This window comes from Oncorhynchus kisutch, linkage group LG6 (assembly GCF_002021735.2).
Source record: "Oncorhynchus kisutch isolate 150728-3 linkage group LG6, Okis_V2, whole genome shotgun sequence".
Lineage (NCBI taxonomy): Eukaryota > Metazoa > Chordata > Actinopteri > Salmoniformes > Salmonidae > Oncorhynchus > Oncorhynchus kisutch.
In genome coordinates this window covers 6,055,797-6,079,310 of record NC_034179.2, presented here as the reverse complement: position 1 = coordinate 6,079,310, position 23,514 = coordinate 6,055,797, and the positions used below count along the sequence as shown (strand labels likewise).

The 23,514-nt window shown below is 46.6% G+C and overlaps 1 protein-coding gene across 1 annotated transcript in view; it reads right to left on the bottom strand.

The window, feature by feature from the left end:
- dcc (DCC netrin 1 receptor) overlaps positions 1 to 23,514 on the bottom strand; it is a 699,685-nt gene that overhangs the window by 115,908 nt on the left and 560,263 nt on the right. The window contains exon 22 of the mRNA XM_031825895.1: positions 15,897 to 15,962. Coding sequence (XP_031681755.1) covers positions 15,897 to 15,962 — 66 coding nt within the window. The remainder of the gene's footprint in view (positions 1 to 15,896; positions 15,963 to 23,514) is intronic.

Genomic DNA, 23,514 nt, shown 5'->3' with positions numbered 1-23,514 from the left:
CACACGCACACACACACACACTGCTTCTCCACGCTACACACACACACTGCTTCTCCACGCTACAAAAACACACACACTGCTTCTCCACGCTACAAAAACACACACACACTGCTTCTCCACGCTACAAAAACACACACACACTGCTTCTCCACGCTACACACACACACACTGCTTCTCCACACTACTCAAACACACACTGCTTCTCCACGCTACACACACACACACTGCTTCTCCACGCTACTCAAACACACACACTGCTTCTCCACACTACTCAAACACACACTGCTTCTCCACGCTACACACACACACACACTGCTTCTCCACACTACACACACACACACACTGCTTCTCCACGCTACACACACACACACACTGCTTCTCCATGCTACACACACACACACTGCTTCTCCACGCTACACACAAACACCTTGCTTCTCCACGCTACACACACACACACTGCTTCTCCACGCTACACACACACACACACTGCTTCTCCACGCTACACACACACACACACTGCTTCTCCACGCTACTCAAACACACACACTGCTTCTCCACGCTACACACACACACACACTGCTTCTCCACGCTACACACACACACACACTGCTTCTCCACGCTACACACACACTGCTTCTCCATGCGACAAAAACACACACACGCACACACACACTGCTTCTCCACGCTACACACACACACACACTGCTTCTCCACGCTACTCAAACACACACACTGCTTCTCCACGCTACTCCCTCCAAGGTCACAGTAATGGGTGATGGAGAGTGTCATCAATTCAACCTGTCTTCTTCGCTCCCTTTTCACCGACCGCCGTCTCAAATGACACATCTACTGACACGTTTAACTCTGAACTCCATTACCGAGCTTTTATACAGAGGCCAACTCACCTCCTCTGGGTGGAGACTGTCCCAAATTGACACCTTATTCCCTAAATAGTGCACTACTTTAGACCAGAGCCCTATGGAACCCTATTCCCAATATAGTGCACTACTTTAGACCAGAGCCCTAAGGAACCCTATTCCCTATATAGTGCACTACTTTAGACCAGAGCCATATGGAACCCTATTCCCATATAGTGCACTACTTTAGACCAGAGCCCTATAGAACCCTATTCCCTATATAGTGCACTACTTTAGACCAGAGCCCTATGGAACCCTATTCCCTATATAGGGCTGGAAAAACCTTGGATCATTGCTATTCCAACTTCCGCGATGCATATAAGGCCCTGCCCCGCCCTCCTTTCGGAAAAGCTGACCACGACTCCATTTTGTTGATCCCTGCCTACAGACAGAAACTAAAACAAGAAGCTCCCACGCTGAGGTCTGTTCAACGCTGGTCCGACCAATCTGATTCCACACTCCAAGACTGCTTCCATCACGTGGACTGGGATATGTTTCGTATTGCGTCAGACAACAACATTGACGAATACACTGATACGTTGTGCGAGTTCATTAGAACGTGCGTTGAAGATGTCGTTCCCATAGCAACGATTAAAACATTCCCAAACCAGAAACCGTGGATTGATGGCAGTATTCGCGTGAAACTGAAAGCGCTAACCATTGCTTTTAATCAAGGCAAGGTGACTGGAAACATGACCGAATACAAACAGTGTAACTATTCCCTCCGCAAGGCAATCAAACAAGCTAAGCGTCAGTATAGAGACAAAGTAGAATCTCAATTCAACGGCTCAGACACAAGAGGTATGTGGCAGGGTCTACAGTCAATCACGGATTACAAAAAGAAAACCAGCACCGTCACGGACCAGGATGTCTTGCTCCCAGGCATACTAAATAACTTTTTTGCCCGCTTTGAGGACAGTACAGTGCCACTAAAACATGCAGACTCTCCTTCACTGCAGCCGACGTGAGTAAAACATTTAAACGTGTCAACCCTCGCAAGGCTGCAGGCCCAGACGGCATCCCCAGCCGCGCCCTCAGAGCATGCGCAGACCAGCTGGCTGGTGTGTTTACGGACATATTCAATCAATCCCTATCCCAGTCTGTTGTTCCCACATGCTTCAAGAGGGCCACCATTGTTCCTGTTCCCAAGAAAGCTAAGGTAACTGAGCTAAACAACTACCGCCCCGTAGCGCTCACTTCTGTCATCATGAAGTGCTTTGAGAGACTAGTCAAGGACCATATCACCTCCACCCTACCTGACACCGTAGGCCCACTCCAATTTGCTTGCCGCCCAAATAGGTCCTGCACACTGCCCTAACCCATCTGGACAAGAGGAATACCTATGTGAGAATGCTGTTCATCGACTACAGCTCGGCATTTAACACGATAGTGCCCTCCAAACTCGTCATCAAGCTCGAGACCCTGGGTCTCGACCCCGCCCTGTGCAACTGGGTACTGGACTTCCTGACGGGCCGCCCCCAGGTGGTGAGGGTAGGCAACAACATCTCCACCCCGCTGATCCTCAACACTGGGGCCCCACAAGGGTGCGTTCTGAGCCCTCTCCTGTACTCCCTGTTCACCCACGACTGCATGGCCACGCACGCCTCCAACTCAATCATCAAGTTTGCGGACGACACAACAGTGGTAGGCTTGATTACCAACAACGACGAGATGGCCTACAGGGAGGAGGTGAGGGCCCTCGGAGTGTGGTGTCAGGAAAATAACCTCACACTCAACATCAACAAAACTAAGGAGATGATTGTGGACTTCAGGAAACAGCAGAGGGAACACCCCCCTATCCACATCGATGGAACAGTAGTGGAGAGGGTAGTAAGTTTTAAGTTCCTCGGCGTACACATCACAGACAAACTGAATTGGTCCACCCACACAGACAGCATCGTGAAGAAGGCGCAGCAGCGCCTCTTCAACCTCAGGAGGCTGAAGTAATTTGGCTTGTCACCAAAAGCACTCACAAACTTCTACAGATGCACAATCGAGAGCATCCTGTCGGGCTGTATCACCGCCTGGTACGGCAACTGCTCCGCCCACAACCGTAAGGCTCTCCAGAGGGTAGTGAGGTCTGCACAACGCATCACCGGGGGCAAACTACCTGCCCTCCAGGACACCTACACCACCCGATGTCACAGGAAGGCCATAAAGATCATCAAGGACAACAACCACCCGAGCCACTGCCTGTTCACCCCGCTATCATCCAGAAGGCGAGGTCAGTACAGGTGCATCAAAGCTGGGACCGAGAGACTGAAAAACAGCTTCTATCTCAAGGCCATCAGACTGTTAAACAGCTACCACTAACATTGAGTGGCTGCTGCCAACACACTGACTCAACTCCAGCCACTTTAATAATGAGAATTGATGTAAAATATATCACAAGCCACTTTAAACAATGCTACCTAATATAATGTTTACATACCCTACATTATTCATCTCATATGTATATACTGTACTCTATAGGGCTCTGGTCGAAAGTAGTGCACTATATCAAATCAAATCAAATTTGATTTGTCACATACACATGGTTAGCAGATGTTAGTGCGAGTGTAGCGAAATGCTTGTGCTTCTAGTTCCGACAATGCAGTAATAACCAACAAGTAATCTAGCTAACAATTCCAAAACTACTGTCTAATACACAGTGTAAGGGGATAAAGAATATGTGCATAAAGATATATGAATGAGTGATGGTACAGAGCAGCATAGGCAAGATACAGTAGATGGTATTGAGTGCAGTATATACATATGAGATGAGTATGTAAACAAAGTGGCATAGTTAAAGTGGCTAGTGATACATGTATTACATAAGGATGCAGTAGATGATATAGAGTACAGTATATACGTATACATATGCGATGAATAATGTAGGGTATGTAAAAATTATATTAGGTAGCATTGTAGCAAGTAGGTAGCAAGTAAGTAGCAAGTGGCTAGTGATATATTTGACATCAATTCTCATTATTAAAGTGGCTGGAGTTGAGTCAGTGTGTTGGCAGCAGCCACTCAATGTTAGTGGTGGCTGTTTAACAGTCTGATGGCCTTGAGATAGAAGCTGTCAGATCCTCTCCCAAGCTTTGTCAGGTTGGATGGGGAGCGTCTCTGCACAGCTATTTTCAGGTCTCCAGAGATGTTAGATCGGGTTCAAGTCCGGGCTCCGGCTGGGCCACTCAAGGATATTCAGAGACTTGTCCTGAAGTCACTCCTGTGTTATCTTGGCTGTGTGCTTAGTGTCGTTGTCCTGTTGGAAGGTGAACCTTCGCCCCAGTCTGAGCCCTGAGTGCTCTGTAGCAGGTTTTCATCAAGGATGTCTCTGTGCTTTGCTCCGTTCATATTTCCCTCGATTCTGACTAATCCTCCAGTCCCTGTCGTTAAAAAACATCCCCACAGCATGATGCTGCCACCACCATGCTTCACCGTAGGGATGGTGCACGGTTTCCTCCAGACGTGACACTTGGCATTCAGGCCAAAGAGTTCAATCTTGGTTTCATCAGACCAGAGAACCTTGTTTCTAAGCGTCCTTTAGGTGCCATTTGGCAAACTCCAAGCGGGCTGTCATGAACCTTTTACTGAGGAGTGGTTTTCGTCTGAGATGGTTGTCCTTCTGGAAGTTTCTCCCATCTCCACCTAGGAACTCTGGAGCTCTTTCAGGGGGGCACATCAGGTTCTTGGTCACCTCTAGGAAGAATCTTGGTGGTTCTAAACTTCTTACATTTAAGAATGATGGAGGCTACTGTGTTCTTGGGGACCTTCAATGCTGCAGAAATGTTTTGGTACCGTTCCCCAGATCTGTGACTCGACACAATCCTTTCCTGTGAGCTCTACGGACAATTCCTTCAACCGCATGGCTTGGTTTTTGCTCTGACATGTGCTGTCAATTGAAGGACCTTATATTGACAGGTGTGTGCCTTTTCAAATCATGTCCAATCAATTTAATTTACCACAGGTGGACATCTGAGCTCAATTTTCGATTCTCATAGGAAAGGGTCTGAATACCAGTTTTCACTTTATGATTATGGGGTATTGTGTGTAGATTTATGAGGAAAAATATTAATTTATCCGAACTAGTGATTGTATGAAAAAAAATGTATAACAACGTAACGTTATACCTTCTAGAACATCTGAGGACATTTATACCTTCTAGAACATCTGAGGACATTTATACCTTCCAGAACATCTGAGGACATTTATACCTTCTAGAACATCTATGAACATTTATGCCTTCTAGAACATCTGAGGACATTTATACCTTCTAGAACATCTATGAACATTTATACCTTCTAGAACATCTGAGGACATTTATACCTTCTAGAACATCTGAGGACATTTATGCCTTCTAGAACATCTGAGGACATTTATACCTTCTAGAACATCTATGAACATTTATACCTTCTAGAACATCTATGAACATTTATGCCTTCTAGAACATCTGAGGACATTTATACCTTCTAGAACATCTGAGAACATTTATACCTTCTAGAACATCTATGAACATTTATACCTTCTAGAACATCTATGAACATTTATGCCTTCTAGAACATCTGAGGACATTTATACCTTCTAGAACATCTGAGGACATTTATACCTTCTAGAACATCTGAGGACATGTATACCTTCTAGCACATCTGAGGACATGTATACCTTCTAGAACATCTGAGGACATTCTAAGAATGTTTAGTAGAAACAAAGAGAACACAGACAGACAAATAATATGACTCTCTGTCCCACAACCCCTGACCAATCCCGGCTCTCAGCCCGTCACTCAGGGGTCACTATCATTCTCACACTGCTCGCTGTGGTCTCAGCCCGTCTCAGACACAGCGTAAATGGGGTCACTATCCTTGACATCCAGCTGGCACACTTACTGCACACACCTACGGCACAGTTGGAAGTGGGGGGCTCTGTCACCAAAATGGCACCCTATTTGACAGTATACTGTATGTGCAGACTGGATGGTCTAAAGCAATAGGGTACCATTCTCACACTGCTCGCTGCTCGTGTCCCTGGAGAACAAAGATATTACACGGAGGTCTGTGCTCCGTCAGTGAACTCTGACCTCTACCACGCTGGAAGGCGACGGGCCGGATGGCTCGACCATCTGCTCCAATCAGAAGAACAGACAGAAGCCACACGGCTACTTCCTAATTCATCCCAGCAGGCATTGCGGCGGGTCAGTGAGCACGCTGTCATTCCAGCGAGTCGCGACGGATCTAGGAGATGTTCTGCCAACACCCAGATTACAGCGTGTGTTGGTGGTAATGTGGTGGTGTAGTATAGTGATGTGGTGTGGTGTAGTATAGTGATGTGGTGTGGTGTAGTATAGTGATGTGGTGTGGTGTAGTATAGTGGTGTGGTGTAGTATAGTGATGTGGTGTAGTATAGTGGTGTAGGGCGGTGGTGGTGTAGTATAGTGGTGTGGTATAGTATAGTGGTGTAGGGTGGTGGTGGTGTAGTATAGTGATGTGGTGTAGTATAGTGGTGTGGTGTAGTATAGTGGTGTGGTGTAGTATAGTGGTGTAGTGTAGTATAGTGGTCTGGTGTAGTATAGTGATGTGGTGTAGTATAGTCATGTGGTGTAGTATTGTGATGTAGTGTAGTATAGTGGTGTGGTATAGTACAGTGATGTGGTGTAGTACAGTGGTGTGGTGGAGTATAGTGGTGTGGTGTAGGGTGGTGGTGGTGCAGTATAGTGGTGTGGTGTAGTATATTGGTGTGGTGTAGTATAGTGGTGTGGTGTAGGGTGGTGGTGGTGTAGTATATTGGTGTGGTGTAGAATAGTCATGTAGTAAAGTGGTGTGGTGTAGTATAGTGGTGTGGTGTAGTATAGTGGTGTGGTGTAGGGTGGTGGTGGTGTAGTATATTGGTGTGGTGTAGTATAGTCATGTAGTATAGTGGTGTGGTGTAGTATAGTGGTGTGGTGTAGTATATTGGTGTGGTGTAGAATAGTCATGTAGTATAGTGGTGTGGTGTAGTATAGTGGTGTGGTGTAGGGTGGTGGTGGTGTAGTATAGTGGTGTGGTGTCGTATAGTGGTGTGGTGTAGTATATTGGTGTGATGTAGAATAGTCATGTAGTATAGTGGTGTGGTGTTGTATAGTGGTGTGGTGTAGGGTGGTGGTGGTGTAGTATAGTGGTGTGGTGTAGTATAGCGGTGTGGTGTAGTATAATTATGTGGTGTAGTATAGTGGTGTGGTGTAGTATAGTGGTGTGGTGTAGTATAGTGGTGTGGTGTAGTATAATTATGTGGTGTAGTATAGTGGTGTGGTGTAGTATAGTGGTGTGGTGTAGTATAATTTTGTGGTGTGGTGTAGTATAGTGGTGTGGTGTAGGGTGGTGGTGGTGTAGTATAGTGGTGTGGTGTAATATAGTGGTGTGGTGTAGTATAATTATGTGGTGTGGTGTAGTATAGTGGTGTGGTGTAGGGTGGTGGTGTAGTATAGTGGTGTGGTGTAGGGTGGTGGTGGTGTAGTATAGTGGTGTGGTGTAGTATAGTGGTGTTGTGTAGGGTTATGGTATCTCGCTCCACCCTCCTCCCTCCCTCTCCTCATCTCCCTCCACCCTCCCTCTCCTCATCTCCCTCCACCTTCCTCCATCCCTCTCTTAATCTCCCTCTCTTCATCTCCCTCTCTTCATCTCCCTCTCTTCATCTCCCTCCTTCCCTCTCTTCATCTCCCTCCACCCTCCTCCCTCCCTCTCTTCATCTCCATCCACCTTCCTCTCTCCCTCTCCTCATCTCCCTCCACCTTCCTCTCTCCCTCTCCTCATCTCCCTCCACCCTCCTCTCTTCCTCTCCTCATCTCCCTCCACTCTCCTCATCTCCCTCCACCTTCCTCTCTCCCTCTCCTCATCTCCCTCCACCCTCCTCTCTCCCTCTCCTCATCTCCCTCTAGCCGTTCTCCTGCTAATAAACCTGCAGCCTGTGATTATCTGGTGCTCTTTAGTTAAGACACAGATTTCCCCACAGAGACATCTCCACAGATTGCAGTGTGTGTGCGTGTGTGTGTGTGTGTGTGTGTGTGTGTGTGTGTGTGTGTGTGTGTGTGTGTGTGTGTGTGTGTGTGTGTGTGTGCGTGCGTGCGTGTGTGTGCGTGTGTACAGAGTCTTCGTCTGGCAAGAAATTGAAGGGAAACGGCTCCCTACTGTAAAATCAGCTAATCTACAGTTCTCAGACCTGGAAACGGCTCCCGACTGTAAAATCAAATAGTCTACAGTTCTCAGACCTGGAAACGGCTCCCGACTGTAAAATCAGCTAATCTACAGTTCTCAGACCTGGAAACGGCTCCCGACTGTAAAATCAGCTAATCTACAGTTCTCAGACTTGGAAACGGCTCCCGACTGTAAAATACGCCAATCTACAGTTCTCAGACCTGGAAACGGCTCCCTACTGTAAAATCAGCTAGTCTACAGTTCTCAGACCTGGAAACGTCTCCCTACTGTAAAATAAGCTAGTCTACAGTTCCCAGACCTGCTACAGACTTCCCATTAACCTATATTACCATCTGTTCCTAGACCTGCTATAGACTTCCCATTAACCTATATTAACATCTGTTTCCAGACCTGCTATAGCCTTCACATTAACCTATATTACCATCTGTTCCTAGACCTGCTATAGACTTCCCATTAACCTATATTACCATCTGTTTCCAGACCCTCTATAGCCTTCACATTAACCTATATTACCATCTGTTCCTAGACCTGCTATAGACTTCCCATTAACCTATATTACCATCTGTTCCTAGACCTGCTATAGACTTCCCATTAACCTATATTACCATCTGTTTCCAGACCTGCTATAGCCTTCACATTAACCTATATTACCATCTGTTCCTAGACCTGCTATAGACTTCCCATTAACCTATATTACCATCTGTTTCCAGACCTGCTATAGACTTCACATTAACCAATATTACCATATGTTCCCAGACTTGCTATAGACTTCCCATTAACCTATATTACCATCTGTTCCCAGACCTGCTATAGCCTTCCAATATTACCATATGTTCCCAAACCTGCTATAGACTTCACATTAACCAATATTACCATCTGTTCCCAGACCTCCTATGTCATTAAACTGTAATAACAGTGTAGAATGCTGCTTTAAATCCACAAAACTGCAACACCATTGGTGGAGCTCTGGTGGGGGGCGGGGGGGACTCAAATGAGAAGAAACGTGAACTAATATATGCCATTAAGAAGACGCTTTCATCCAAAAAAGACCTATGCGAGTCTACACTATACGTACGGGTGGGCACGGGAATCGAACCCACTACCCTGGTGTTAGAAGTGCCTTGCTCTACCAACTGAGCTACCGAGAACCACTCCACAACAGCCCTGTGATTGGCGAAAGCCAAGGTATTATATTAATGAATCAACAGAGACCTGTCATAGTCTCTCTCTGTAGACCTGTCATGGTCTCTCTCTGTAGACCTGTCATAGTCTCTCTCTGTAGACCTGTCATGGTCTCTCTCTATAGACCTGTCATGGTCTCTCTCTCTGTAGACCTGTCATGGTCTCTCTCTATAGACCTGTCATGGTCTCTCTCTCTGTAGACCTGTCATGGTCTCTCTCTGTAGACCTGTCATGGTCTCTCTCTGTAGACCTGTCATAGTCTCTCTCTGTAGACCTGTCATAGTCTCTCTCTGTAGACCTGTCATAGCCTCTCTCTGTAGACCTGTCATGTCATAGTCTCTCTCTGTAGACCTGTCATAGTCTCTCTCTGTAGACCTGTCATGGTCTCTCTCTCTGTAGACCTGTCATGGTCTCTCTCTGTAGACCTGTCATGGTCTCTCTCTCTGTAGACCTGTCATGGTCTCTCTCTGTAGACTAGACCTGTCATGGTCTCTCTCTCTCTATAGACCTGCCATAGTCTCTCTCTGTAGACCTGTCATAGTCTCTCTCTGTAGACCTGTCATGGTCTCTCTCTCTGTAGACCTGTCATGGTCTATCTCTGTAGACTAGACCTGTCATGGTCTATCTCTGTAGACCTGTCATGGTCTCTCTCTATAGACTAGACCTGTCATGGTCTCTCTCTGTAGACCTGTCATGGTCTCTCTCTATAGACTAGACCTGTCATGGTCTCTCTCTATAGACCTGTCAAGGTTTCTCTCTGTAGACTAGACCTGTCATGGTCGCTCTCTATAGACTAGACCTGTTATGGTCTCTCTCTGTAGACCTGTCATGGTCTCTCTCTATAGACTAGACCTGTTATGGTCTCTCTCTGTAGACCTGTCATGGTCTCTCTCTGTAGACCTGTCATGGTCTCTCTCTATAGACTAGACCTGTCATGGTCTCTCTGTAGACCTGTCACGGTCTCCCTCTCTGTAGACCTGTCATGGTCTCTCTCTGTAGACCTGTCACGGTCTCCCTCTCTGTAGACCTGTCATGGTCTCTCTCTGTAGACTAGACCTGTCATGGTCTCTCTCTCTTTATAGACCTGTCATAGTCTCTCTCTGTAGACCTGTCATAGTCTCTCTCTGTAGACCTGTCATGGTCTCTCTCTCTCTGTAGACCTGTCATGGTCTCTCTCTGTAGACCTGTCATGGTCTCTCTCTATAGACTAGACCTGTCACAGTCTCTCTCTGTAGACCTGTCATAGTCTCTCTCTATAGACTAGACCTGTCACAGTCTCTCTCTGTAGACCTGTCATGGTCTCTCTCTATAGACTAGACCTGTTATGGTCTCTCTCTGTAGACCTGTCATGGTCTCTCTCTGTAGACCTGTCATGGTCTCTCTCTATAGACTAGACCTGTCATGGTCTCTCTGTAGACCTGTCACGGTCTCTCTCTCTGTAGACCTGTCGTGGTCTCTCTCTGTAGACCTGCCATAGTCTCTCTCTGTAGACCTGTCATGGTCTCTCTCTGTAGACCTGTCATGGTCTCTCTCTGTAGACCTGTCATAGTCTCTCTCTATAGACCTGTCATAGTCTCTCTCTGTAGACCTGTCATTGTCTCTCTCTCTGTAGACCTGTCATGGTCTCTCTCTGTAGACCTGTCATGGTCTCTCTCTCTGTAGACCTGTCATGGTCTCTCTCTGTAGACTAGACCTGTCATGGTCTCTCTCTCTCTATAGACCTGTCATAGTCTCTCTCTGTAGACCTGTCATAGTCTCTCTCTGTAGACCTGTCATGGTCTCTCTCTCTGTAGACCTGTCATGGTCTATCTCTGTAGACTAGACCTGTCATGGTCTCTCTCTGTAGACCTGTCATGGTCTCTCTCTATAGACTAGACCTGTCATGGTCTCTCTCTGTAGACCTGTCATGGTCTCTCTCTATAGACTAGACCTGTCATGGTCTCTCTCTATAGACCTGTCAAGGTCTCTCTCTGTAGACTAGACCTGTCATGGTCGCTCTCTATAGACTAGACCTGTTATGGTCTCTCTCTGTAGACCTGTCATGGTCTCTCTCTATAGACTAGACCTGTTATGGTCTCTCTCTGTAGACCTGTCATGGTCTCTCTCTGTAGACCTTTCATGGTCTCTCTCTATAGACTAGACCTGTTATGGTCTCTCTCTGTAGACCTGTCATGGTCTCTCTCTGTAGACCTGTCATGGTCTCTCTCTATAGACTAGACCTGTTATGGTCTCTCTCTGTAGACCTGTCATGGTCTCTCTCTCTGTAGACCTGTCATGGTCTCTCTCTGTAGACCTGCCATAGTCTCTCTCTGTAGACCTGTCATGGTCTCTCTCTGTAGACCTGTCATGGTCTCTCTCTGTAGACCTGTCATAGTCTCTCTCTGTAGACCTGTCATGGTCTCTCTCTGTAGACCTGTCATAGTCTCTCTCTGTAGACCTGTCATGGTCTCTCTCTCTGTAGACCTGTCATAGTCTCTCTCTGTAGACCTGTCATGGTCTCTCTCTGTAGACCTGTCATGGTCTCTCTCTCTGTAGACCTGTCATGGTCTCCCTCTCTGTAGACCTGTCATGGTCTCTCTCTGTAGACCTGTCACGGTCTCCCTCTCTGTAGACCTGTCATGGTCTCTCTCTGTAGACTAGACCTGTCATGGTCTCTCTCTCTTTATAGACCTGTCATAGTCTCTCTCTGTAGACCTGTCATAGTCTCTCTCTGTAGACCTGTCATGGTCTCTCTCTCTCTGTAGACCTGTCATGGTCTCTCTCTGTAGACCTGTCATGGTCTCTCTCTATAGACTAGACCTGTCACAGTCTCTCTCTGTAGACCTGTCATAGTCTCTCTCTATAGACTAGACCTGTCACAGTCTCTCTCTGTAGACCTGTCATGGTCTATCTCTGTAGACTAGACCTGTCATGGTCTATCTCTGTAGACCTGTCATGGTCTCTCTCTATAGACTAGACCTGTCATGGTCTCTCTCTGTAGACCTGTCATGGTCTCTCTCTATAGACTAGACCTGTCATGGTCTCTCTCTATAGACCTGTCAAGGTTTCTCTCTGTAGACTAGACCTGTCATGGTCGCTCTCTATAGACTAGACCTGTTATGGTCTCTCTCTGTAGACCTGTCATGGTCTCTCTCTATAGACTAGACCTGTTATGGTCTCTCTCTGTAGACCTGTCATGGTCTCTCTCTGTAGACCTGTCATGGTCTCTCTCTATAGACTAGACCTGTCATGGTCTCTCTGTAGACCTGTCACGGTCTCTCTCTCTGTAGACCTGTCGTGGTCTCTCTCTGTAGACCTGCCATAGTCTCTCTCTGTAGACCTGTCATGGTCTCTCTCTGTAGACCTGTCATGGTCTCTCTCTGTAGACCTGTCATAGTCTCTCTCTATAGACCTGTCATAGTCTCTCTCTGTAGACCTGTCATAGTCTCTCGCTGTAGACCTGTCATAGTCTCTCTCTGTAGACCTGTCATTGTCTCTCTCTCTGTAGACCTGTCATGGTCTCTCTCTGTAGACCTGTCATGGTCTCTCTCTCTGTAGACCTGTCATGGTCTCTCTCTGTAGACTAGACCTGTCATGGTCTCTCTCTCTCTATAGACCTGTCATAGTCTCTCTCTGTAGACCTGTCATAGTCTCTCTCTGTAGACCTGTCATGGTCTCTCTCTCTGTAGACCTGTCATGGTCTATCTCTGTAGACTAGACCTGTCATGGTCTCTCTCTGTAGACCTGTCATGGTCTCTCTCTATAGACTAGACCTGTCATGGTCTCTCTCTGTAGACCTGTCATGGTCTCTCTCTATAGACTAGACCTGTCATGGTCTCTCTCTATAGACCTGTCAAGGTCTCTCTCTGTAGACTAGACCTGTCATGGTCGCTCTCTATAGACTAGACCTGTTATGGTCTCTCTCTGTAGACCTGTCATGGTCTCTCTCTATAGACTAGACCTGTTATGGTCTCTCTCTGTAGACCTGTCATGGTCTCTCTCTGTAGACCTGTCATGGTCTCTCTCTATAGACTAGACCTGTTATGGTCTCTCTCTGTAGACCTGTCATGGTCTCTCTCTGTAGACCTGTCATGGTCTCTCTCTATAGACTAGACCTGTTATGGTCTCTCTCTGTAGACCTGTCATGGTCTCTCTCTCTGTAGACCTGTCATGGTCTCTCTCTGTAGACCTGCCATAGTCTCTCTCTGTAGACCTGTCATGGTCTCTCTCTGTAGACCTGTCATGGTCTCTCTCTGTAGACCTGTCATAGTCTCTCTCTGTAGACCTGTCATGGTCTCTCTCTGTAGACCTGTCATAGTCTCTCTCTGTAGACCTGTCATGGTCTCTCTCTCTGTAGACCTGTCATGGTCTCTCTCTGTAGACTAGACCTGTCATGGTCTCTCTCTCTCTATAGACCTGTCATAGTCTCTCTCTGTAGACCTGTCATAGTCTCTCTCTGTAGACCTGTCATGGTCTCTCTCTCTGTAGACCTGTCATGGTCTATCTCTGTAGACTAGACCTGTCATGGTCTCTCTCTGTAGACCTGTCATGGTCTCTCTCTATAGACTAGACCTGTCATGGTCTCTCTCTGTAGACCTGTCATGGTCTCTCTCTATAGACTAGACCTGTCATGGTCTCTCTCTATAGACCTGTCAAGGTCTCTCTCTGTAGACTAGACCTGTCATGGTCGCTCTCTATAGACTAGACCTGTTATGGTCTCTCTCTGTAGACCTGTCATGGTCTCTCTCTATAGACTAGACCTGTTATGGTCTCTCTCTGTAGACCTGTCATGGTCTCTCTCTGTAGACCTGTCATGGTCTCTCTCTATAGACTAGACCTGTTATGGTCTCTCTCTGTAGACCTGTCATGGTCTCTCTCTGTAGACCTGTCATGGTCTCTCTCTATAGACTAGACCTGTTATGGTCTCTCTCTGTAGACCTGTCATGGTCTCTCTCTCTGTAGACCTGTCATGGTCTCTCTCTGTAGACCTGCCATAGTCTCTCTCTGTAGACCTGTCATGGTCTCTCTCTGTAGACCTGTCATGGTCTCTCTCTGTAGACCTGTCATAGTCTCTCTCTGTAGACCTGTCATGGTCTCTCTCTGTAGACCTGTCATAGTCTCTCTCTGTAGACCTGTCATGGTCTCTCTCTCTGTAGACCTGTCATAGTCTCTCTCTGTAGACCTGTCATGGTCTCTCTCTGTAGACCTGTCATGGTCTCTCTCTCTGTAGACCTGTCATGGTCTCCCTCTCTGTAGACCTGTCATGGTCTCTCTCTGTAGACCTGTCACGGTCTCCCTCTCTGTAGACCTGTCATGGTCTCTCTCTGTAGACTAGACCTGTCATGGTCTCTCTCTCTCTATAGACCTGTCATAGTCTCTCTCTGTAGACCTGTCATAGTCTCTCTCTGTAGACCTGTCATGGTCTCTCTCTCTCTGTAGACCTGTCATGGTCTCTCTCTGTAGACCTGTCATGGTCTCTCTCTATAGACTAGACCTGTCACAGTCTCTCTCTGTAGACCTGTCATAGTCTCTCTCTATAGACTAGACCTGTCACAGTCTCTCTCTGTAGACCTGTCATAGTCTCTCTCTATAGACTAGACCTGTCACAGTCTCTCTCTGTAGACCTGTCATAGTCTCTCTCTGTAGACTAGACCTGTCATGGTCTCTCTCTATAGACCTGTCACAGTCTCTCTCTATAGACTAGACCTGTCACAGTCTCTCTCTGTAGACCTGTCATGGTCTCTCTCTCTGTAGACCTGTCACAGTCTCTCTCTGTAGACCTGTCACAGTCTCTCTCTGTAGACCTGTCATGGTCTCTCTCTGTAGACCTGCCATACTCACAGTACGGAATAAATCCTGCTGCAACTTCTGAGTTACCCAGACCATGTGTGTGTATGTGTGTCTGTGTGTATGTGTGTGTGTGTGTTTGTATGCTTGTGTGTGTGTGTGTGTGTGTGTGTGTGTGTGTGTGTGTGTGTGTGTGTGTGTGTGTGTGTGTGTGTGTGTGTGTGTGTGTGTGTGTGTGTGTGTGTGTGTGTGTGTGTGTGTGTGACTTTTACACCTATTCCTCAGTTAACCACAGCTAACCCTGTACATGAACAGCCAGGCCTGGGTTCAAACACTATTTCAAATCTTCAAAATTACTTTACTCTGGGATTGATTGAGCTTGCCTGCAACTGAACCAATGTGATAGTCCTAAAGGTACCAACCCCGACCTAAAGCAAAACAGTGACAACATTTGAAAGATGTCAACCCCAGGTTTTATAAAGATAAGTCTGGACATGTCACATGGTCAGGTAGAGAGAACTCTGGACATGTCACATGGTCTGGTAGAGAGAACTCTGGACATGTCACATGGTCAGGTAGAGATAACTGTGGACATGTCACATGGTCTGGTAGAGATAACTGTGGACATGTCACATGGTCTGGTAGAGAGAACTCTGGACATGTCACATGATCAGGTAGAGATAACTGTGGACATGTCCCATGGTCAGGTAGAGATAACTGTGGACATGTCACATGGTCTGGTAGAGATAACTCTGGACATGTCACATGGCCGTAACCCCCCCCTCCCCCCCCCCGCTACAATAGGGAGCAATTAAGGCTGTGCGGCTGCAATGCATTGTGGGTCGTCGAGGGTGCTTACCGTTCAGACTGCTCCTATCAATCAGGTTGTTGTCAGAGGGCCAGTAGCTTCCGTCTCCATGGCGACCTGTAGAACAGAGAAAAGGGAGAATGGAGAAGAATGCCGTTACATTTACAGCGTTCAAACTAATCTAAGGAAGAGTTACGTATTTCATTATTATACGTATTTCATTGAGAACGCAGTATTTCCCATTTCACGTTGTATCTTGAGTCTAAATGGAGATCCTGGGATCTGACAGTACTGTGCGGAGCAGCAGGCTGTACTGTAGTCAGTCTATCTCAGTATACAGTCCTAAGCGCCAACCAATCATAGGCAATTGGAAACCATGCGTTTGAGAGGAGAAGAGGAGAATTCTATGCTTGCCTTGAATGCCCCCCCCCCCCCCCCCCCCCAGCACCAAAACACACAGGGAGGCAGCTTGCGAAAGCCATGGAGAGTGACTGAGCCTCTTAGGTGAAGAGCCTCTGGCTGCTACTCCAAACTCTCTGTCTGTCTCTATGTTTCTCTGTCTGTCTGTCTGTCTGTCTGGCTGTTTCTCTGTCTGTCTGTCTGTCTGTCTGTCTGTCTGTCTGTCTGTCTCTGTCTGTCTGTTTCTCTGTCTGTGTGTCTGTCTGTCTATCTGTCTGTTTCTCTGTCTGTCTGTCTGTTTCTCTGTTTGTCTCTCTGTCTGTCTGTTTCTCTGTCTCTTTCTGTCTGTCTGTCTGTTTCTCTGTTTGTCTCTCTGTCTGTCTGTTTCTCTGTCTCTTTCTGTCTGTCTGTCTGTCTGTCTCTCTGGCAGAAATTCTACAAAGGGCTCCCCAGTGACTTCTCAATATCCAATTATTATCTAGCAAAAAAAGATATCCCCCCAAATGTACTATTGCAGTGGTCTGTAGTGGTCTGTAGTGGTCTGTAGTGGTCTGTAGTGGTCTGTAGTGGACTGTAGTGGTCTGTAGTGGTCTGTAGTGGTCTGTAATAGACGGTAGTGTACTGTAGTGGACTGTAAAAGACTGTAATGGTCTGTAGTGGACTGTAGTGGTCTGTAGTGGTATGTAGTGGACTGTAGTGGTCTGTAGTGATCTGTAATAGACTATAGTGGACTGTAGTGGACTGTAGTGGTCTGTAGTGGACTGTAGTGGACTGTAGTGGTCTGTAGTGGTCTGTAATGATCTGTAGTGGTCTGTAGTGTTCTGTAGTGGTCTGTAGTGGTCTGTAGTGGTCTGTAGTGGTCTGTAATGGTCTGTAATGGACTGTAGTAGACTGTAATGGTCTGTAATGGACTGTAGTGGACTGTCGTGGACTGTAGTGCACTGTAGTGGTCTGTAATGGTATGTAGTGGTCTGTAGTGGACTGTAGTGGTCTGTAGTGGTCTGTAGTGGTCTGTAATGGTATGTAGTGGTCTGTAGTGGACTGTAGTGGTCTGTAATGGTCTGTAATGGACTGTAGTAGACTGTAATGGTCTGTAATGGACTGTAGTGGACTGTAGTGGACTGTAGTGGTCTGTAGTGGTCTGTAGTGGTCTGTAGAGTAGGTAGGCAGAAGAAAAATAACAGGCTTTCTTCACATGCCTGCTGGCTGTGTATATCATAGAGACAGCGAAAGGCCGGCAGGGGCCACATGGACTCCTCCAGAGATGCTGTGCTCCAGGGACAGGTCTACAGGTGAGTCTCCAATGCCACCCTGTTCTCTACGTAGTGCTCTATGTTTCACCAGAGTTCTGGTGGAAATAAGTGCTCTATGCAGGGAATAGGGTGCCATTTGGTAGGCTGTTTATGACTTGCTCTGTTGTTTGAGACCTGCAGCGTTTCATTATTTATTTATTTATTTTTGTAAATGTTATAGCAGAGGAAGACAATGAGCGGAGAGTTTCATACACCACATGGCTGGTATACAACTGAGTTTTGAACAACAATGAAATATTCAGGCTGTAATTGTGGCGCCTGTCATCAAAACAGATTTCATATCCAGCACTGAAATAAACTGATCTCTTTTCAATGATGACTGATGAATCAAATACATGATCAGTGATTTGATTTTTACAATGTTTGGAAAAAACCAATGACTCCCAAAACCGACCATTAAATGACTCCTAATGCAAAACCGACCATTAAATGACTCCTAATGCAAAACCGACCATTAAAAGACACCTAATGCAAAACCGACCATTAAATGACTCCTAATGCAAAACCGACCATTAAAAGACTCCTAATGCAAAACCGACCATTAAAAGACTCCTAATGCAAAACCGACCATTAAAAGACTCCTAATGCAAAACCGACCATTAAAAGACTCCTAATGCAAAACCGACCATTAAATGACTCCTAATGCAAAATCGACCATTAAAAGACTCCTAATGCAAAACCGACCATTAAAAGACTAGAGGAAGAGACTTTAACCAACTAAACTAAACTATGAGACTATGAGACAGACTGTACATGGAACAGGGACTCAAAACACATTCTAGAACAGGGACTAGAAGACATTCTAGAACACTAGACATTCCAGAACAAGGACTAGAAGATATTCTAGAACAGGGACAAGAAGACATTCTAGAACACTAGACATTCCAGAACAAGGACTAGAAGATATTCTAGAACAGGGACAAGAAGACATTCTAGAACACTAGACATTCCAGAACAAGGACTAGAAGATATTCTAGAACAGGGACTAGAAGACATTCCAGAACAGGCACTAGAAGACATCCAGGAACAGGGACTAGAACAGGGACTAGAACAGGGACTAGAAGACATCATAGAACACGGACTAGAAGATATTCTAGAACAGGGACTAGAAGACATTCTAGAACAGGGACAAGAAGATATTCTAGAACAGGGACTGGAAGATATTCTAGAACAGGGACTAGAAGATATTCTAGAACAGGGACTAGGACAGGGAGTAGACATTCCAGAACAGGGACTAGAAGACATTCTAGAACAGGGACTAGAAGACATTCTAGAACAGGGACTAGAAGACATTCTAGAACATGGACTAAAACACATTCCAGAACAGGGACTAGAAGACATCCTAGAACAGGGACTGGAAGACATTCTAGAACAGGGATTAGAATATATTCTAGAATAGGGACTAGAAGACATTCTAGAACAGGGACTAAAACACATTCTAGAACAGGGACTAGAAGACATCATAGAACAGGGACTAGAACAGGGACTAGAACAAGGACTAGAAGACATCCTAGAACAGGGACTAGAATATATTCTAGAACAGGGACTAGAAGACATCCTAGAACAGGGACTAGAACAGGGACTAGAACAGGGACTAGAATACATCCTAGAACAGGGACTAGAAGATATTCTAGAACAGGGACTAGAAGACATCCTAGAACAGGGACTAGACATTCCAGAACAGGGACTAAAACAAATTATTGAGCAGGGACTAGAGCACATTCTAGAAAAGGGTCTATAATACATTCTAGAACAGGGACTGGAATACATTTAAGAACAGGGACTCGAAGATATTCTAGAACAGGGACTAGAAGACATTCTAGAACAGGGACTATAAGACATTCCAGAACAGGGACTGGAAGACATTCTAGAACAGGGACTAGTGCACATTCTAGAACAGGGACTGGAAGACATTCTAGAACAGGGACTAGAAGACATTCTAGAACAGGGACTGGAAATCATTCTAGATCAGGGACTAGAAGACATGCTAGAACAGGGACTAGTGCACATTCTAGAACAGGGACTGGAAGACATTCTAGAACAGGGACTGGAAGATAGATATTCTAGAACAGGGACTAGGATGAATACATTCTGGAACAGGGACTACAACACATTCTAGAACAGGGACAAGAACACATTCTAGAACAGGGACTAGAAAGTGACTAATTATCTCACCGATATATGTATGTCCTGTTGTCCCCCATCAACCCATTTCTAACATCCACTTCAGCAGAGAGTAAGTATGTTACTACAGGGAGGTGTGCTATAAGCTGGGGCCAGCCACTGAGAAAAGAGGTATGATTGGGGACAGAGGAGGTGTGATAGGGGACAGAGGAGATGTGCTATAAGCTGGGGCCAGCCACTGAGAAAAGAGGTGTGATAGGGGACAGAGGAGGTGTGATAGGGGACAGAGGAGGTGTGATAGGGGACAGAGGAGGTCTGCTATAAGCTGGGGCCAGCCACTGAGAAAAGAGGTATGATTGGGGACAGAGGAGGTGTGATAGGGGACAGAGGAGGTGTGCTATAAGCTGGGGCCAGCCACTGAGAAAAGAGGTATGATTGGGGACAGAGGAGGTGTGATAGGAGACAGAGGAGGTATGATAGGAGACAGAGGAGGTATGATAGGAGACAGAGGAGGTATGAAAGGAGACAGAGGAGGTATGAAAGGAGACAGAGGAGGTATGATAGGAGACAGAGGAGGTATGATAGGAGACAGAGGAGGTATGATAGGAGACAGAGGAGGTATGAAAGGAGACAGAGGAGGTATGATAGGAGACAGAGGAGGTATGAAAGGAGACAGAGGAGGTATGAAAGGAGACAGAGGAGGTATGAAAGGAGACAGAGGAGGTATGATAGGAGACAGAGGAGGTATGAAAGGAGACAGAGGAGGTATGAAAGGAGACAGAGGTGGTATGAATGGAGACAGAGGAGGTATGAAAGGAGACAGAGGTGGTATGAATGGAGACAGAGGAAATATGAAAGGAGACAGAGGAGGTATGAAAGGAGACAGAGGTGGTATGAATGGAGACAGAGGAGGTATGATAGGACACAGAGGGACCAATGGAGGTCAGAGAAATGTCCTCAACCATCAATCTCTGGCCCGAGATTCCACCAATGCCTCCCCTAGATCAGTTTCACAAGATTTATACCTCCTGTGAATGTGTTTAAGTGTGTGTACGTAAACGTACACGTGTGTGTGTGTGTGCGCGCGTGTGTGTGTGTGTGTGTGTGTGTGTGTGTGTGTGTGTGTGTGTGTGTGTGTGTGCGTGTGTGTGTGCGTGTAAGCGCCAAGGGCTTTCACTCTCTTTAAGGAACACATTTAGCCCCTGAGTTCTGGCCCCCATGACACCGCTCCTAACATCTGACATCCATATCTCTCTGTATTTTCCTTCGTGTTGGGGACTTCAAAACGTCTTCCGTTTTTCATATGTGTGTGTGTGTGTGTGTGTGTGTGTGTGTGTGTGTGTGTGTTGGGGACTTCACAATGTTAAATGCTGTTGTTTGTCAAGGGTAAATTGAGGTGCCTGGACTACAGTGCATTGAGCGTGTTAACTATGTCAAGGCCTCTCTGCACACTCCACTGAATTCCACTGGGTCTCCCAGAGTGGCGCAGCGGTCTAAGGCACTGCATCTCAGTGCTAGAAGAGTCACTACAGACCCTGGTTTGATTCTCGGCTGTATCCCAACAGGCCGTGCTTGGGAGTCCCATAGGACGGCACACAATTGGCCCAGTGTCGGGGGGGTGTTTTCCCCAAGACACCGTGTAGAGAGACCGTTGGCAATTAACGACAGTGTTTTCCCCAAAACACTGTGTAGAGAGACCGTTGGCTATTAACGACAGTGTTTTCCCCAAGACACCGTGTAGAGAGACCGTTGGCTATTAACGACAGTGTTTTCCCCAAGACACCGTGTAGAGAGACCGTTGGCTATTAACGACAGTGTTTTCCCCATGACACCGTGTAGAGAGACCGTTGGCTATTAACAACAGTGTTTCCCCCAAGACACCGTGTAGAGAGACCGTTGGCTATTAACGACAGTGTTTTCTCCAAGACACCGTGTAGAGTGACCGTTGGCTATTAACGACAGTGTTTTCCCCAAGACACCGTGTAGAGAGACCGTTGGCTATTAACGACTGTGTTTTCTCCAAGACACCGTGTAGAGAGACCGTCGGCTATTAACGACAGTGTTTTCCCCAAGACACCGTGTAGAGAGACCGTTGGCTATTAACGACAGTGTTTTCCCCAAGACACCGTGTAGAGAGACCGTTGGCTATTAACGACAGTGTTTTTCCCAAGACACCGTGTAGAGAGACCGTTGGCTATTAACGACTGTGTTTTCTCCAAGACACCGTGTAGAGAGGCCGTCGGCTATTAACGACAGTGTTTTCCCCAAGACACCGTGTAGAGAGACCGTTGGCTATTAACGACAGTGTTTTCCCCAAGACACCGTGTAGAGAGACCGTTGGCTATTAACGACAGTGTTTTCCCCAAGACACCGTGTAGAGAGACCGTTGGCTATTAACGACAGTGTTTTCCCCAAAACACCGTGTAGAGAGACCGTTGGCTATTAACGACAGTGTTTTCCCCAAGACACCGTGTAGAGAGACCGTTGGCTATTAACGACAGTGTTTTCCCCATGACACCGTGTAGAGAGACCGTTGGCTATTAACGACAGTGTTTTCTCCAAGACACCGTGTAGAGTGACCGTTGGCTATTAACGACAGTGTTTTCCCCAAGACACCGTGTAGAGAGACCGTTGGCTATTAACGACTGTGTTTTCTCCAAGACACCGTGTAGAGAGGCCGTCGGCTATTAACGACAGTGTTTTCCCCAAGACACCGTGTAGAGAGGCCGTCGGCTATTAACGACAGTGTTTTCCCCAAGACACCGTGTAGAGAGACCGTTGGCTATTAACGACAGTGTTTTCCCCAAGACACCGTGTAGAGAGACCGTTGGCTATTAACGACAGTGTTTTCCCCAAGACACCGTGTAGAGAGACCGTTGGCTATTAACGACAGTGTTTTCCCCAAGACACCGTGTAGAGAGACCGTTGGCTATTAACAACATTTTTTTACCCAAGACACCGTGTAGAGAGACCGTTGGCTATTAACGACAGTGTTTTCCCCAAGACACCGTGTAGAGAGACCGTTGGCTATTAACGACAGTGTTTTCCCCAAGACACCGTGTAGAGAGACCGTTGGCTATTAACGACAGTGTTTTCCCCAAGACACCGTGTAGAGAGACCGTTGGCTATTAACGACAGTGTTTTCTCCAAGACACCGTGTAGAGTGACCGTTGGCTATTAACGACAGTGTTTTCCCCAAGACACCGTGTAGAGAGACCGTTGGCTATTAACGACTGTGTTTTCTCCAAGACACCGTGTAGAGAGGCCGTCGGCTATTAACGACAGTGTTTTCCCCAAGACACCGTGTAGAGAGACCGTTGGCTATTAACGACAGTGTTTTCCCCAAGACACCGTGTAGAGAGACCGTTGGCTATTAACGACAGTGTTTTTCCCAAGACACCGTGTAGAGAGACCGTTGGCTATTAACGACTGTGTTTTCTCCAAGACACCGTGTAGAGAGGCCGTCGGCTATTAACGACAGTGTTTTCCCCAAGACACCGTGTAGAGAGACCGTTGGCTATTAACGACAGTGTTTTCCCCAAGACACCGTGTAGAGAGACCGTTGGCTATTAACGACAGTGTTTTCCCCAAGACACTGTGTAGAGAGACCGTTGGCTATTAACGACAGTGTTTTCCCCAAAACACCGTGTAGAGAGACCGTTGGCTATTAACGACAGTGTTTTCCCCAAGACACCGTGTAGAGAGACCGTTGGCTATTAACGACAGTGTTTTCCCCAAGACAACCGTGTAGAGAGACCGTTGGCTATTAACGACAGTGTTTTCCCCATGACACCGTGTAGAGAGACCGTTGGCTATTAACAACAGTGTTTTCC